Source organism: Herpailurus yagouaroundi, unplaced genomic scaffold, assembly GCF_014898765.1.
Source record: "Herpailurus yagouaroundi ecotype Mexico unplaced genomic scaffold, PumYag 199, whole genome shotgun sequence".
NCBI lineage: Eukaryota > Metazoa > Chordata > Mammalia > Carnivora > Felidae > Herpailurus > Herpailurus yagouaroundi.
In genome coordinates, this window is record NW_024412430.1 from 22,274,857 (window position 1) to 22,290,475 (window position 15,619).

A 15,619-nucleotide genomic window follows, 5' to 3' on the forward strand; every position below is an offset into this window, starting at 1 on the left:
AGGTGTGGGCGCTGGAGAGGCACGGTGGGAGGGAGCAGGGGAAAGAGAGGAGGGACCTTCTGGGGAGACGGTGAGGTGGGGGGACGTTGGGGGTGGGTGCTGAGGGGCAGTGGGGGCTGAGTGTGGGACACTGAGAGCCCTCAGAGTCAGCCCCGCCAGCCAAGACACCACAGGGTCTCAGGTCAGAATCATCCAGAAAACATTCCCAAAGGAAGCGACAAGACTCCCACATTTAATGTTGAGCACCTTTGTCAGGCGAAGGTAACTTTCTTAAAAAAGTATAAATAGTGAAAAATAAACATTTAGAAAAGTGGGGCCCCCTCGGCAGGCAGGCGGGGTTCTTTGGTGGGGGCAGGGTCATCAGAGCGCTCCCAGGTCATCTGTGAGGAAGGCCAGCAGGAAGCGGCTGACGTGCCTGTCGACGATGATGGGGGAGAAGCCCAGGACACGCCGGGTCCCCGGCAGCACCTTGGGGTCTGGAAGACAAGGTGGTCTCAGACACTGCCACCGACGTGCCTGCGCAGCCCCACAGCCAAGCGGCGCGGGGCGTCCCTGCCAAGCGGGCCTGTGCGGCACTGGCTCCCCGTCCACAACTGTGACAGGCCCGGTGTGGCCGGCCAGGGACGGCAGCTGCCATGCTGGGCTGCGGGCCCCCGTCCGTTTGCCAGGGCTGTGACACGGGGGCCAGAGGTGGGCACCCTACTCCGGGCCCCACACAGGACAGGGGCCCCCAGAGCCCCGGCTGCACCCTGCCTCCCGCCAGGGGCTGTCACCCTCCGCCCCCTGGGGGTGGTGGAGCCCCCATACTCCCTCTTCTTCCTGTGCCTGCAAACTGGGCCCCGCTGCCGTCCCACCACACAGGCTAGGAAATTGAGGCACGGGGAGGCCAGGTGGCTCGGTGCTTGGGCCTGGCAGGCGGCACCCACCTGGAGGGCAGCAGTAGACGAGGAGCGCCAGCCCCGCGGCCAGGCCGAGGCAGGCCAGGAAGGCCACGGGTCCTGGGGAGAAAGGGGGCATGTGGGCACATGGCCGCCTGAGCCCGGACGGCGGGCGCCCCAGCGAGCACCCTGGGGCCCAGTCAATGGGAAGGCAGGACCGAGCCTGACTCGGAAAGGAGAAGACCCTGAGGCAGAGACGGAGCCCTGGGTGGGGGACAGGGTGGGGGACGTGGGAGGCCGTTACCCCTGTCACTGAGCTCGCGGCCCACGGTGCCGGAGTCTAGCTCTGTGCAATCTGAGTTCTCTGGAAACAAAATCACAGGGCTCGGTTAGTTGTGGGCCGGCCAGAGGAGGGTGGTCGCCCCGCCTGCAGGAAACCAAGGGGCTGCTCAGGCTCCTTCCCTCCACCCCCGGAACCCCTAGGCTGCCGGACCAGGCTGTACACACACCCACCCAGCCTTCTGGGCCAGGCGTGGCAGAATGAGCACCAGGGAGGGAACCGTGGGATCAGCGTCACAGAACCCTGAGTTTTGGATCTCCTTCTGTCCACATCCTGAGACCCCGAGGGCCATGGGTAGGGGGCATCGCTCCGTGCGGAGGCAGGCACCGAGCGTAGCGTCTCAAGTCTGGTGCTGTCCATACGAGAGCAGGGCACACTCTCTCCCAGACCTCCCCAACCGGCCACCTGCTGGTGGCCCAGGAGCCAGGAAGGTGCTTGATGCCCAGCCAGACTGTGGGGCCCCCCAGTGGCTGGTGTGACACACGGGTCCTGGACCAGAGCTCATCCTCAGGTCAGGGACACCTGCCCCGGGGTCCCAGCTGAGCAGTCAGGGTGAGCCACCCTGTCCCTCAGGCCTCCGGCTTCCCATCAGAAGATCGAGGGACACAGGCCCCTCCTCCAGGGGACCAGGGCACAGAGGTCTCAGGCCTGGACTGCCATCCCCGCCTGTGTCTCCTCCAACCCCACGTGCAGCTCAGAGGGTCCCCTGGGACTCACGTGCCTCTTGAGCTCTCGGGCAAAACCCTTGAAACCAAAGCGCGCATGCCTCAGACCAGCCACCGTGCCTGACATTGTTCTACAGAAACGCCCACATTACGGGGATCCCCCCGCCCCTGGCCAGGGCACCCTCAGTTGTGGGCACGACCACAGTTGCTGCCACGGGGGCACAGATACTCAAGGCCGGCACAGCCGTGAGTGGGCCCCCAGCCCGCAGGGGACAGGCCCCAGGGCACCAGGCTGGAGGGAGGGCAGAGCCACACCCGCCAGACGCCTCCTCCTGTGTAACAGCAGGCATGCGAGATGCGGCAGTGTCCACATCCGACCGCTTGCTTCTGTCTGGGGGCGCGGGGGGCACACTTACGCAGGGCCAGCCGGCTGGGCAGGCGGCTGTGCAGGGGCTGCGCGTGGATGTACAGGGCCCGGTAGAACTCCTGGCAGTCCCGCTCGCCGCTCCGCTGTAGGTGGCCCAGCAGGTCACAGAGCCGCACTCGCAGGGACGCCTTGGGATTCCGGAACTGGGGGTGGAACGGGTGCGTGGAAAGGTCAGGCTGGAGGGGCAAGGCCAGGAGGCTGGGGGCTCTGGCTCTGCCCTGGGCTCCAGCTTCTGCATCAGAGGGGCCCCTGCCCGGGGTGCGGCGAGGGCGGCAGCACAGAGCACCCAGAGGAGGCATCAAGTGCCACCAGGGCCACGGCCCACCCACGTGGCGCCCAAGCCGGTGCTGTGGTCACAGCACAGCCACTGGTCCTCCCTGTGGAGTCCCCCCCTGTGGAGGCCAGGACAGGTCATCAAGAAAGACAGTGGTGGGGCGCCTGGGTGGCGCAGTCGGTTGGGCGTCCGACTTCAGCCAGGTCGCGATCTCGCGGTCCGTGAGTTCGAGCCCCGCGTCGGGCTCTGGGCTGATGGCTCAGAGCCTGGAGCCTGTTTCTGATTCTGTGTCTCCCTCTCTCTCTGCCCCTCCCCCGTTCATGCTCTGTCTCTCTCTGTCCCAAAAATAAAATAAACATTGAAAAAAAAAATTAAAAAAAAAGAAAGACAGTGGTGACATTGTTCCAACTGTTAAAAGCTGATGGTTTGCCATGTGACTTTGGCAGGTCATTTTACACCTTGGGACTCTGTTTCTTCACTTGTAAAAAGGCTACAAGGAATCAAGGAGGTGATGTCATAAGTAATAACTTCTAGTAGTTTATAGTCAACAGGAATGTGACTCAAGGAATTTAAAAACGGAGGGCTAAGCAGGAAAACAAAACAAAATAACCCAGAATCTTCTGATGAGTTCATGGAGAAATGTATGGTTCTAAAGGTCAGTGAGCCGGCAGGTGGCATTGATGCAGGACCTGGAGGCTGTGGCCTGGTGCTGCCACCTGGTGGCAGCATACCGTTCCACTCAGAACCAGAGTGTAACAGAAACTGCAAGTGGATGGTGGGAGCCAGAGAAACCAAGGAGCAGAATAGCGTGGCAATGCGCATGCAGGACTCTCCTTCTTCTTGTATAAACGTCTGTGACTTCTCAAATATTTATATAATAAACGCGTATTAGACTTTTAATTACAATAATAAGGTATGAATTCCACCCGTACTTTTCCTTTGCTGTAGACTTTCACAACCTGAGCATCTGAGCAGCGGCAGGGCCCATGAGCCTTCCAGCTGTGTTGGGGGTCAGCCTCACTGTGCCCAGGAGAGGCCCCAAGCCCTGTAGGCAGCTCCGCAGCCCCCAGAGTGGGGCTCACTCAGCCACTCGGCTGGAGGGGGCCCCACACCCCAAAGCCCTGGCCCTGAGGGGGAGTCAGGGAAAGGGCGGCTCAGGCGAGGCGCACCCACCTCCCTCGGTGTCCACTTTTGAACCTTTGGAAGAGGCGGGGTGCGGAGCCCTGCGGCATTGGGGTGAGCCCGGCCAGCGCCCCCGCCCCCTCTCCCCTCCCAGGCTTGTCACATGCAGTGGCGCACTGTCCTGTCTCCTGTGATGCTTCCAGCGGCTCTGGAGGGCTGGCAGGCCCCGAGGATACAGGGAGAGACTGAGGCTCAAGGAGCCGGTGTTCCGGGCCCAACGTCACTGCCAGGAGTCAGGCTTTCACCTCCACTGTCCTTCTCCACCCCCCCACCCCCCACCCGCTTTCTCCCAGCCCAGGGAGGGAGGGACAGGGAGGGAGAGATGTGCCGCCCCCCCGCCTCCCCCCACCCCAGCACCTTCTCTGCATCATTGTTGCTGAGGATCTGGGGGTAGTAGCGGTTCAGCTGGAGGATGATCCTGTCCACCTGCTGCTCACTGAGGCGTCCGTGGCCCATCAGGAAAGGTGTGTCCTGGACCAGGCGGTCACAGTAGGTCTGCTCTGAAACAGCAGAGAGCACGGAGGGCATGAGCCCGCACGGCCGAGGAGCGGCAACGGGGCCCACATGCCACCCTCGGCGTGGCCCCCAGGCCCCCGGGCGGCACATCAGCTGTAAGCCGTCCCACCCGCGCAGGCTATGCACAGCCCGGAACCCCCGTGTCCTGCCACCCCCCTGCCAGAGATGGGGCGCACTAGTGTGTGGGACCACAGACTCCAGCTCTTCTCTTCTACGCCTGAGAGCTTACAGCAGGAGATAAACTCAGGCCGAGTCCGCTGTCCCTGGGTCCCCCCCCCCCCCCCCCAGGGCCTGCTGCAGGGACACAGCAGCCTGGAGAAGGCCCGATCCTGCAGCTCCCACGGCTGCTGTTCCCACAGGGACAGGGGCGCAGGGCTGGGTGGCCCGTGCTGGCATGGCCACGGGACACGTGAGCTTGCCCGGCCTTGTGAGACTGCCACAAAGCAGATCGGTGTGCCCAGCCAGGGTCCTGGCATCACTGCCATGCCTTTTTCCCATTAAGAATGTTCTTTAGAATGACAGGCCTTTAAAGCCCAGGGGCGGGTCAGTGGTTGGTGGGAGGCACAGGATCCCCAAGGAAGGGTGCTGAATCCCAGAGCATCCACTACGTGACCAGGTGCATCCCCCCCACCCCCACTGGTGCCAGCCTGTCCCACTTGCTGGTGGACACGGGGGCTGGGTGAGGGCAGAGCTGCAAAGGAGGAGAGTTTTTGTGTGTGACTGGAATTAAGTTGACATCAATTCACATTAGATGGTTATAACTTTAGGATGTTATGTGGAACTCTCATGGTAGCCACAAAGAAAATATCCATGGAATATCCACAAAAGGAAATAAAAAATGTTATTACAGAAAATCAACTAAACATGAAAGAAGGTAGTAATGGATAAAGGACAAAAAGCTACAAGACCTACAGAAAACAAACAGCAAAAATGTAGAAAACAAGCGATTCATTATCAGTAATCGCAGTAATTAGTTTATTATTATTTTTTTTTAATATTTACTTCTGAGAGTGAGAGAGAGAGAATGAGCAGGGGGAGGGGCAGAGACAAAGAGAGAGACACAGAATCCGAAGCAGGTTCCAGGCTCTGAGCTGTCAGCACAAAGGTGGACACAGGGCCTGAAATCACCGTGGGATGATGACCTGAGCTAAAGTCGAGGCTTACCAATGGGGCCACCCAGGCACCCCAGTGATTGAAGTTATTACTTTAAATGTAAACAGATTAAGGAGTGCCTATCTGGCTCAGTCAGCAGAGCATGCAACTCTTGATCGCGGGATCATGAGTTCGAGCCCCACATTGGGTGTAGAGATTACTTATAAAATAAAAGCTCTCAAAAAAATAAACGTAAACAGGGGCACCTGGGTGGCTCAGTCGGTTAAGCCTCTGACTTCAGCTCAGGTCAGTATCTCATGGCTTGTGAGTTCGAGCCCCACGTCAGGCTCTGGGCTGACAGCTCAGAGGCTGGAGCCCGCTTCTGATTCTGTGTCTCCCTCTCTCCCTGCTCCTTCCATGCTCATGCTCTGTCTCTCTGTCTCAAAAGTAAATAAACATTAAAAAAAAAATGTAAACAGATTAACAGATGCAGATTGGCAAAATGGAACTTTGATATTGTGATTTCTAATAAGAAATACATATTGGCACAGGGCTCCTGAACCCCCTGGAATGTCCTAAGAGATGAGCCATGAAGATGAAGGTGTCTTTTGTTCCTAACGAGCCCCCTTCAACCTCATCTGGCCGTGTGCACGAGGTGACTCTTCTAAAGCCCCTAAATAACCACGAGATGGGACTGGTTGCCAGTGGAGCCAACCACATGAGGCTTAGAGGGGAGAGGGGCTGGAGGCCGAATCCATCACCAATGGCCAATCATTGAATCAATGACGCCTATGTAATAAAACCTGCATAAAACCCCGAGAGGATGGAGTTGGACGAGCTTCCAGGTTGCCGAGCGCATGGAGGCGCTGGGGCGGCTGGCCCGGCAGAGACACAGAGGCTCTGGGCCCCTTCCCGAGTTCTTTGCTCTAAGCACCCTGTGCGTGTGGATGTTCACTTGTATCCTTCTGTGATAAGTCAGCACTGGTATGGAAAGTGTTCTCCCAGATTCTGTGAGCTGTAGCAAATGACTGAACCAAAAAAGGGGGTCACAGGACCCTCGGTTTATAGCCAGTCAGTGAGAAGCCTTGTGACTGGGGTCTACAGCGGGGACGGTGTACAGGACTGAGCTCTTCACAAGTGGGAACTGAGGCCATCCCCAGGGAGACAGCGTCGGGAGGTGAACTGTGACACCCCCAGCTGGTGTCAGGGGGCTGCTTGATGGAGGTGAGGAACCGCATACCTGGTGACCAGAAGTGCCAGGAGTCCTCAGAGGTATGAGTGCTGCGTGTAGGAGCAGAGGAGAAACAGAGTTGTTTGTCCTCTGAGGATTAAAAACATATGATTCAACTATGAGCTGTCTCCAAAAGACTCAGATCCAAAGACACACATGGGCCGAAAGTGAAAAGAAGGGAAAGGTGTCGCTGCAAACAGCAACTCAAAGAGAGCAGGGTGGCTCTGCGAATAGAAGCCAAGATTGACTTTGCATCAAAAACTGATACAAAAGACCAAGAAGTACATCAACGTTAATAATAGAGTCAATTCACCAAGAAGATCTAATAAGCATGTGAGCCAGGTATCAGAGCCCCCAGATAATAGTAAAGATTTAGTAATAATGAAAAATAGTATCAGTTGGAGATTTCAGTGCCACACTTTTATTATTTTTTTAATGTTTATTCTTGAGAGAGAGAGAGAGAGAGACAGAGCGTGAGTGGGGGAGGGGCAGAGGGAGAGGGAGACCCAGAATCCAAAGCAGGCTCCAGGCTCTGAGCTATCAGCACAGAGCCCGACGCGGGGCTCGAACTCACGAGCTGTGAGATCACGACCTGAGCTGAAGTCGGACGCTTGACTGCCTGAGCCACCCAGGTGCCCCAGTACCGCGCTCTTAGTAATAGCCAGAACCACCACACAGATGACCAGTAAGGGAACGGAGGGTGTGAGCCACATGATAACCAACGAGGGCCAACACACCCGGACCGCAGTCACCCAACAGCAGCAGAAAACACAGGTGCGCCTCCCTTTACCGCACTTTGCAGATACCGCGAAAGTATCCACAGGGTCTGTGCCGAGCCTGCTCTGAGCAAGTCCACTGGAGCCACTTTTCCACCAGCATCGACTCACTTGGGTCTCTGTGTCACGTTCTGATAATTCTTGCAATTCAAATTTTTCATTCTTCAAACCGTATTTCAAACCTTCTCATTATTATTACAATTGTTATGGTGATCTGTGATCAGTGATTATGAGTTGCTGAAAACTCAGATAATTGGTAGCATTTTTTACCAATAAAATATTTTTAATTAAGGTATACACATTGTTTTTAAGACATAATGCTACTGTGCACTTGATAGAGTACAGCATAATGTAAACATAACTTTTATATGTGCTGGGAAACCAAGAAATATACTGGGCTCACTGTTTAATTTTTTTTTTTTTTTTTAACTGGACTCACTTGGTTGCAATATTTGCTTTACTGTGGTGGTCTGGGACCGAACTCACAATAGCTCCAAGGTGGACCTGTACATTCTTCTCAAGCACACATAGAACATCCTCCAGGACAGACCATAAAACAAATGTGGCTACAAAACAAGTCTTAATATCTTTAAAAAGGCTGAAATCATACCAAGGGTCTTTCTGATCACATGGAATAAAGCCAAAAATCAGTAACAGAAGGAAAACTAGAAAATTCACTTTTATGTGAAAATGAAACAATGGATCAAAGAAGAAATCACAAGGGAAATTAGCAAGTACCTTGAGACAACTGAAAATAAAAATACAACACACCAACATGTAAGGGATGCCATGAAAACCGTTTGGAAGATGACATTTAGGCTGTAAATGCACACTTTACACCAGAAGAAAGATTTCAAATCAACAACCTAATGTTACACCTTAAGGAAGTAGGAAGGGCAGAGCAAACTAGACTCAAAATAGCAGAAGGGGAGGAAATAATAAAGATTACAGCAAAGATAACTGACATGGGAAATAGAAAAAACAAAACCAAAACAAAACTTGGTTCTTTGGAAAGATCAACAAATTGACAAAACTGTTAGCTAGACTTACAAAGAAAAAAGACTCAAATTACTAACATCAGAAATAAAAGTAGGAAATGAACTACCAATTTTACAAAAATAAAAAGGATTATAAAAGAATACTTTGAAAATGTGTAAGCCAACAAATTGGACAAACTAGATGAAGTGGACAAATCCCTAAAAACACACAATCTACCATAACCAAAACATGAACACAGAGAAAATCTCAATGGACCTCTAACTAGTAAGGAGATTCAATTAGTAATCAAAACTGTCCTAACAAATAAAAGCTCAGGACCAGATGGCTCCACTGGTGAATTCTACCCAACATTTAAATACCAAAACTTCTACAATTCTTCCAAAAAACACAGAGGAGAGAACACTTCCTAACTCATTCCATGAGGCCAGCATTACCCTGTTACCAAAACCAGTCACAGATAACTACAAGAAAATTGCAGACCAATATCACTTATAAACACAGATGCCAAAATCTTCAACAAAATACTAGTAAACTGAATTCAGCAGCATATTAAAGGGATTATACACCAGAATGCAAGGGTGGTTCAACATAAGATAATCCATCAATGTAATACATTATGTTAATAGAATGAAGAAACACACACACACACGATCACGGTCATCTCAAATGATGCAGAAAGGCGTTTGACAAATGCAATATTCCTTCTTGATTAAAGGAAAAAAGCATTCAATAAATTTAGAAGAAAATTTCCTCAAGAAGATGAAAGTCACATATGAAAAACACTCAGCAAATATCATGCTTAATGGTAAAAGTCTGACAGCTTTTCCCCTAAGATCAGAAACCAAGCAAGAGGCCCACCCTCACTACTTCTTTTCAATGCATTACTGGAAGTTCTAGCCAGAGCAATTAGACAAAAAAAAAAAAAAAAAAATTTTTTAAAAAAAAAAGAAAAAATAAAAAAAAAAAAAAAAGCGGGGGGGCGCCTGGGTGGCTCAGTCGGTTGAGTGTCTGGCTTCGGCTCAGATCATGATCTCACAGTTTGTGGGTTCAAGCCCCGCGTCGGGCTCTGTGCTGACAGCTTAGAGCCTGGAGCCTGCTTCTGATTCTGTGTCTCCCTCTCTCTCTGCTCCTCCCCCACTCATGCTCTGTCTCGTTCTTTCTCCTTCAAAAGTAAATAAAAACATTTAAAAAAATTAAAAAAAAAAGGAATAAGTAAAATGATCTCTTTTTGCAGATGGCATGATCTTCTATCTAGAAAACTCTAAAAAGGTTAAAATCAATCAACAAATTCAGCAAAGCTGCAAGATACAAAATCAATACACAACAACTAGTTGCATCTCTATACACTAATAATCAACAATCCAAAAAAGAAAATAAGAAAACAATTCTACTTACAATGTCATCAAAACTAATAAAATACTTAGGAATAAATTCAACCAAGAAGGTAAAAGACTTGTACACTGAAAACTTCAAAACATCCCTGAAAGAAATTCAAAAGATACAAATTAATATACCCTCTGTTGATATGGATTAGAAGATTTAATGTCGTGAAGATGACAATACTTCCCAAAGTGATCTATGGAGTCCACGCAATTCCTATCCAAACTCCAATGATGTTTCTTGTTTTTCATTCTAAAATTCATACAGACTCGTTTTTTTTAATGCTTATTTTTTGAGATAAAGCACAAGCCTATGCATGTGGGAGGGAGGGGCAGAGGGAGAGAGAGAATCTTAACCAAGTTCCATGCCCAGCGTGGAGTCCTACGTGGGGCTTGATCCTACAACCCTGGGATCATGACCTGAACTGAAATCAAGAATCGGATGTTTGGGGCACCTGGGTGGCTCAGTTGAGCATCTGACTTCGGCTCAGATCATGATTGCACTGTTTGTGGGTTCAATCCCTGAGTCAGGCTCTGGGCTGACAGCTCAGAGCCTGGAACTTGCTTCAGATTCTGTGTCTCCCTCTCTCTCTGCCCCTCCCCTACTTATGTGTGCGCACTCTTTCTCTAAAATAAAAATTAAAGCATTTTTTTTAATTTTTTTTTTCTCCGTTTTTATTTATTTTTGGGACACAGAGAGACAGAGCATGAATTGGGGAGGGGCAGAGAGAGAGGGAGACACAGAATCGGAAACAGGCTCCAGGCTCCGAGCCATCAGCCCAGAGCCTGACGCGGGGCTCGAACTCAGGGACCGCGAGATCGTGACCTGGCTGAAGTCGGACGCTTAACCGACTGCGCCACCCAGGCGCCCCAAAAATTAAAGCATTTTTAAAAAATAGGTGCATTTCGGGGCACCTGGGTTGCTCAGTCGGTTAAGCAACTGACTCTTGATCTTAGGTCAGGATCTCACGGTTTGTGGGATGGAGCCCCATGCCTGGCTCTGTGATGACAGCACAGAGCCTGCTTAGGATGGTCTCTCCCTCTCTCTCTGCCCCTCCCCCCCCCTCAAAATAAATAAATAAACTTAAAAAATGTTTAAGAAGAATAAATGCATTTGTTGTGAGTAAATACTACCTCAATAAAGTTGATATTTTCAAATGGGGTCATCATGTGGGAACAAGAAGGGCCCCTCCTAGATTTCCGCCATGGGGCCTACTCAACACACCATCTGTCCTCCTCACCTCTCTCTCCCGCTGCCACCTCCTCCTGGCTGGTCTTTTCCCTCAAAAATATGAATTTCTAACTTCTGGATCCTCCCAGGTCCTGAAAGTCTACCTGGCAGACGCACTCGCCAGCAGCTCCACCATGGTGAGGAAGTCACCCCCAGGGACACCAAAAGATCTGCCACGGCCACATGGGCAGGACTTTCCCGGTCACCTGGCGTCACCTCTCGTAGCCCCTCTGATCCGGCTGATGGCGTGTGCCCCGTGACCGGGCACTCTACAGGCTCTTTGCGTGCAGATCATCTTCAACGCCCCATCAGCTCTGTGGCTCTAGCAAGACCATCGCCCCCATTTCCAGATGGGAATAGATGAGGGACCTGCCCAAGACCTCAGCCACTAGAGAGTGAAGATGGAGGATGGAGCCAGGCACAGCTTTGTGGCATCCAAAGCTTTGTGGCTGTGTGAAGCCACTGCCTCTTGACATCCAAGACTTCCCACTCGCCTAATTAACATACTAATTAACTGTGCAATTAGTGCATCCTGACCCCAGGCTATTCTGCCCAGCACTGCCTCTACAACGTGTGCACTCGTGCACAGGGCAGGCATACAGCAGGCGCTCACTAAAGAGTTCTGTCAGTGGACCACGGCCAGCACACTGGCGGTCCTCCGGCTGCAGCCCTAGCTAGGTGGAGTCTCCACCGCAGCAAGCATGAGTCACCCGGCACAGGGCCTACACAGCCTGGGGCTGAAGCTTTCTGTGGTGGCTGGAAGCCTTGCAGGAAAACCACACCCAGATGGCCACACCCAGGAAGGAAAATGCACAGGAAACTTTGGTCCCGGGTCCTAAGTAACAGCCCCAGAAAGCTCTTGCAGGATGGAGTCGAATGTTCTGGCACAAACCCACCCGACTCTGCCAGCAACTTCTGCCAAGCCCCACCTCCCCCACCTACTTGCTCAGCTGGTGCCAAAACCACAGACCCCCCAACCCCTTACCCCTGCGTGGCACTCAAGGCCCTGTGGGAGCTACCCCAGGTGCCTTCACCCCAGGTTCCTGAGCTGTCCTGCACAGCAGCCGCCCCCCGCCCCTGCCGTGGCACCATGCTGCCTGGGACACCTGCCAAAGGATGAGAACCCTGTCCCTTGGCTTCCCCCTGGCTAACCTGTACTCAGCTCACCATCCTCCCCTCAAGAGGCCTCCCTGAGTTTCATGGCTCCCTCCCCACTGCAGTCCCTGACCCGCTCAGAATCCCCTCCTGTTTGGGGCTCTGCACCCGGCCTCAGGTGTGGCCCTGAGAGGGCTCACTCCCCAGCACACCTGGGTCCACAGAACAGTAACAGCTGCAGTGACACCTGGCCAGCATTGGCCCCGTGCAGACATACCGGGTCCAAATGCTCACCCTGCAACTTGTCATGAAGGCCCCAGAACCAGCACAAGGCAGACCCCCCCCAGTCATGGCACAGGAACAACGAGCCAAGGATTTCATCCCTGCAGCCTGGCAAAGCTGCCCGCACTCTCTGGGCCTCAGCTTCCTGCCCCAAAAATGAGGAGCTGTGACAGGAGGGATCTCTAGAGGCTCAGCGCTCAGACTTGGCTGCGAGAAAGGGGCTGTGGAGAGGCTCCCACGGGACCTTGAGGGGCCTGGGCAGGGCACAGGTCTAGTTCTGCCCCTGACCACCCAGGTAGCCTGGTGCTTGGCACCTGTCCAACCTGAGCCTTTATTTCCTCATCCACATAGAGACAATATCCTACATGTCCTTCTACACCTGACACAGGGCCAAGGGCACAGCAGGCTCTCAAAAAAGCAGCCACAAATGAGAAGGGTTCTGGGAGATGACAGGCGAAGAGGGTGCAGCTGGGGTCTCTTCTGACCTACGCTGGGACACTGGTGTCCCAGAAGACACCAGGTACCAGCCCATGAAATCCTATTTGTGGGACTCCAGTGAGCACCGGGAAGAGAACAGGACCCTTGGGAGCCTCCCTGAGCCCTCTGCCACCCCGGAGGTTGGAAAAGTGGGGCCCTGGGGAGCAAGAACATTCCCTGACCATGCTGTCATGAGATCCCTGGCCAACCCATCTCCATCACCAGGTCTCTCCATCAGTGGAAGTTCCACACAACAAGGTGACCCTGCTCAGCTGGGACCAGGAGGGAGGTGGGTTCTGCAGTCCACACAGGCTCTGGGGGTTTGGCTGCACTTCAGACCCCACTCTGGGAGAATCTGGAGGGGGCAGGGCCGCCCTGCACGCAGCACAAAGCCCAGGGGTGCTGGCTGAGTCTGTGTCCCCAGTTCTCCTGGGCCTGACCCCAAACAAGAGTCCCACCGGTACTATACACGGGTGTCAGGTGGCCAGGATGACCCCCGCGAAGACTGCTGGTGCCCTTTTCACCTTCGCCTCCCCCTGTCAGGCCGCAGCATCACCCCAGCCCCTCGCCCACGGCCCCTCCAGGCTCCGACCACCGCCCCCGGCCGGTCGTTGTCCCGCCCACAGAAAGGCGGTCACGGACCAAGGTCACTGGCCGCTGCCGCGAGGAGCTGCCGCCGGGGCAGCACCGGGGGGTCACCGCGGCCGCGCGCCGGTCCGGGGCTGGCAGGCTGGACACCCGCCCGGCCCGCTCTCACCTGTCATGGCGACGCACGGCGCGCGCCCGGCCGGGCCCAGCCCGTCCACTTGCCGCCGTCCACCCGTCAGGTCGTCTGTCCGCCGCCCGCCCGGTCCCACTCGCTCCGCCCCTTCCCGGCAGGCCCGCCTCCCGGCAGGCCTCGCCCCGGTCTCGGCGGTGTCGCCGCCACAGTCGCAAGTCGTCCCCACTGAGCCGGCCCTTTCCCGTTATGCTCCGCCCACAGAGGCAGCGGCGGCGCCGCGAGCGTCCCAAGCCCTGCCCCCGCTCGAGCCCCGCCTCCACCCGAGACACCTACGGAACCCGTAGAAGTTATAGGCCCCGCCCCCACTGGGCCGCCCCCTTCCCGTTATGCTCCGCCCCCAGCGGCAGCTGCGGCGCCGCGAGGACCCAAAGCCCCGCTCCCCACTCGAGCCCCGCTCCCCACTCGAGCCCCGCCTCCTCCGGACGTTATGCTCCGCCCCTAGACCCGTAGCCTTGCCGCGAAGGCCCTAAGCCCCGCCCCCACTTGAACACCTCCCCCTCTGGCGGCACCTACGGCTCTGGCAAGAGTTCTTGGCCCCACCCCTCGCTGAGGTCCTTCCATCCCGGGCGCCGCAGGCGTCTTCGCCTACGCGAGGGCTCTAAGCTCCGACTCCACTGAGCCCCACCCTTGCTGACGTCTGTTAGGTCGCTTCTACAGCCCTGAGCCATGCCCCTCACTGAGCCCGGCCCCGCCACCTAGGGGCCTTCTGAAGTCTCGAGTTTCCAACCCGCATAGGGTACAGGGTCCTCACAAGCCCTTAGCTCCGCCCCTCAATAAGTCCCGTCCCGCCGTCCTGTCCCAGGGTTCCAAACTCCGCCCCCCCATGGCCCCGCCCCTTCCGGCGACGACTAGGACTCTGAGCCCCCCCTCCAGCCCCGCCCCCAGCCCTGACGCACCTTCCCCTACTGCCGACTCCCGCCCACTGGCTCCGCCCTGTCTAGGCTCCGCCCCCTAGAGGCCCCGCCCCCGAGATGGCCCCGCCCCCGAGATGGCCCCGCCCGGGAGTAGGTGGCTCAGCCAAGCTGGGCGCAGTAGGCTGCCCCGCCCCGCGCCACAGCGCCCCAGGCCCGAATGAGAAAACTGAGGCTCTGAGAGAGGAAGTGACTTACCTGAGGTCACGCAGGTCAGTCTGTAGGAGGAACAAGGACAAGCCCGGGATAAAGGCCGGTGGGCGTCCAGTAGCCAGGAGGGATCAGCCAAAAGGGGGCAGTACCTGGACAGTGACGAGGGATGGATCCCCGCCTGTCCAGCCGTCAGGTGAGACCACAGCCCCAACCTCAACAGAGAGCCAGAGCCACCCTGACAAACCTCACGTGAAACAGAGCTGTAGTAACAGGTGATAATGACGATTGTTTTTGAACCACTGTGTTTCAGGGTAACTGGTTACCTGGCAGTTATACACGGAATGCACCAGACATCCAAGCAGACGCCCGGCCAAAGGGAGGCAGAACTCCACACGATGGCTGGGGAACAGTATCATGCAGGAGCCCAAGCACAGACCACCTTTCTAGGCTTGAGAGACAGTCTGGGCGGCTGGACTGGACTCTGCAATAGCAGTGAGGTCGGGAGGTGACCGGGGCGTCATGCAGAGTTTCGCAGGCCAGGCAGCCAGGGCCCAGTATTTGAGGTTATGCGCTCAGACGAGGGCCTGGTGATCTCTGACTGATATGTTTGAAAACAGCCTCTGTACACACGAAAGAATTAACAGTAGGGTCTCCAAGAGACGTGTGCACACTCCTGTTCAGAGCAGCATTATTCACGGTAGCCAAGAGGCAGAAGCCAGCCAGTGTGCGTGAGCGGAGGAACGGGTTAGTATATATGCTGTGTCCAGACAGTGGGTTCAGGCTTAAAAAGGAAGGACAGGGGCGCCTGGGTGGCTCGGTCGGTTAAGCGTCCGACTTCGGCTCAGGGCATGATCTCATGGTCCGTGAGTTCGACCCCACGTCAGGCTGTGTGCTGACAGCTCAGAGCCTGGAGCCTGTTTCAGATTCTGT

The 15,619-nt window shown here is 54.9% G+C and overlaps 1 protein-coding gene across 3 annotated transcripts; it reads right to left on the reverse strand.

Moving 5' to 3' along the window:
• Positions 1-206: 206 nt before the first annotated feature.
• CARD19 (caspase recruitment domain family member 19) lies at positions 207-13,813 on the reverse strand. Of its 3 annotated transcripts, XM_040449584.1 has the most exons (6): positions 13,602-13,813; positions 4,124-4,266; positions 2,300-2,453; positions 1,183-1,242; positions 927-998; positions 207-476 (listed from the first exon to the last, which is right to left on the reverse strand). In XM_040449584.1, the coding sequence occupies exons 1-6, from the start codon at positions 13,606-13,608 to the stop codon at positions 361-363; spliced, it is 552 nt and encodes a 183-aa protein (XP_040305518.1). In that variant the 5' UTR covers positions 13,609-13,813; the 3' UTR covers positions 207-360. The 3 variants fall into 3 exon arrangements, with proteins under 3 accessions (XP_040305518.1, XP_040305521.1, XP_040305520.1); XM_040449587.1 differs by lacking the exon at positions 927-998; XM_040449586.1 differs by lacking the exon at positions 1,183-1,242 and having other exon boundaries at positions 13,602-13,811.
• Positions 13,814-15,619: the final 1,806 nt, after the last annotated feature.